At 46.7% G+C, this 1631-nt stretch overlaps 1 protein-coding gene across 1 annotated transcript in view; it reads right to left on the bottom strand.

Annotated features, from left to right (window-relative positions):
* Positions 1-1631, bottom strand: part of LOC107105146 (sodium/potassium-transporting ATPase subunit beta-2-like) — a 26026-nt gene that overhangs the window by 17476 nt on the left and 6919 nt on the right. Inside the window, exon 2 of the mRNA XM_015405266.1 lies at positions 981-1109. Coding sequence (XP_015260752.1) covers positions 981-1109 — 129 coding nt within the window. The remainder of the gene's footprint in view (positions 1-980; positions 1110-1631) is intronic.

Raw genomic sequence — 1631 nt, 5'->3', positions numbered from 1 at the left:
TTTATGCAGAATCTGTTAGTTGAATCTCTAATGTTATGTTGTTTTCTTTGATGTGGTTTTCTATGTGGCTGAAAATGTTTTTATCCAGTTGGCGATGCTATATCAGCAATAAGGTTTATTTTAATACAGTCTTAAATTGTGCTTTAATGTATTAATTTAAACAATTAGTTTAAAATTAGTTTTATTTTTTAAGCATTTAGTGCCTTTATTATTTTAATAATTCAGTGTTTTCATTATTTTAATCAGCCAGAGTCTTTATTTTTTCTAATCATTCAGTGTTTTTATTATTCTGAAGCTTCTGCTGGTTTGTTTTGTTTTAACAGGGTTTCTAAATGATCGACCCAGTTCATTGAGCATTCCCAGTACCGCTCCCAGTCTGGACCTCTCTGCAGGCTTCATCTTCTGGAAGGTTCTGACCAGAGGAGTATTCTCAGGATGTTCTGATGAGACCCACTGGGTCCGTCTATAGAAGGAACCCACTGAGCATGAAGGTTCTGATTTAAAGCTGGAATGGATCAGAAGGTTTTGACCCAGATTCTGAATCACGGAGGTCAAGTTCCAGAACTCTATTCAGATCCCTGAACAGGTCAGACCTGCTCAGAACTAAATCTCTGGACAAAGACCCAGATCTATCTGGGTCGCCTGACAGAACCAGTAGAACCAGTAGAAATGAACACCTGACTCCTGGATCTGCGGACCTTCCAGCCCATGGTTCTGTTGAGGCCCGGTTTTGAGCAGCAGGTGTTTTTACTGGTAATAATGACATCATCTGAGTTCAAAGGTCATCAAAGCTGTAAATCATCAGATCCAACAGAAACCAATAAAGGCTCCTTTACTGGATCTACTGGGTCTCATTTAGTGATGCTGAGACTTGGAACAGAACCACAGGTCCGACTCAGCAGCCAATCAGCTCCTTCGTTCTGTCTGTGGGGGTGGAGACTGGCTGCAGGTCCGTCACCATGGTAACGGGTGTGTCTCACCTGGGGTGAGCAGGCGGTCCTGCCAGGTGGGTTTGTAGTCGTCCAGCGTGAGCAGCATGATGTACATGGTGAAGGCAAACATCCCGGCCAGGAACAGGTAGAAGACCAGGTAGAAGAGCAGGACCAGACCTGGAGACAGAGGGACAGGACAGAATGAGGACAGGACAGAGGACAGGACAGAATGAGGGCAGGACAGAGGACAGGACAGAGGACAGGACAGAATGAGGACAGGACAGAGAACAGGACGAGGACAGGACAGAATGAGGACAGAATGAGGACAGGACAGAGGAGGACAGGACAGAGAACAGGACAGAGGAGGACAGGACAGAGAACAGGACAAAGGAGGACAGGACAGAATGAGGACAGGACAGAGGAGGACAGGACAGAGGAGGACAGGAGAGAATGAGGACAGGACAGAGAACAGGACAAAGGAGGACAGGACAGAATGAGGACAGGACAGAGGACAGGACAAAGGAGGACAGGACAGAGGAGGACAGGAGAGAATGAGGACAGGACAGAATGAGGACAGGACAGAGGACAGGACAAAGGAGGACAGGACAGAATGAGGGCAGGACAGAGGACAGGACAAAGGAGGACAGGACAGAGGAGGACAGGAGAGAATGAGGACAGGACAGAATGAGGACAGGACAG

This window comes from Cyprinodon variegatus, unplaced genomic scaffold (genome assembly GCF_000732505.1).
Source record: "Cyprinodon variegatus isolate N-32 unplaced genomic scaffold, C_variegatus-1.0 Scaffold2095, whole genome shotgun sequence".
In the NCBI taxonomy this organism is placed as follows: Eukaryota; Metazoa; Chordata; class Actinopteri; order Cyprinodontiformes; family Cyprinodontidae; genus Cyprinodon; species Cyprinodon variegatus.
Note: the sequence above shows the minus strand (reverse complement) of the source record. Positions and strands in the feature narration are given on the sequence as shown.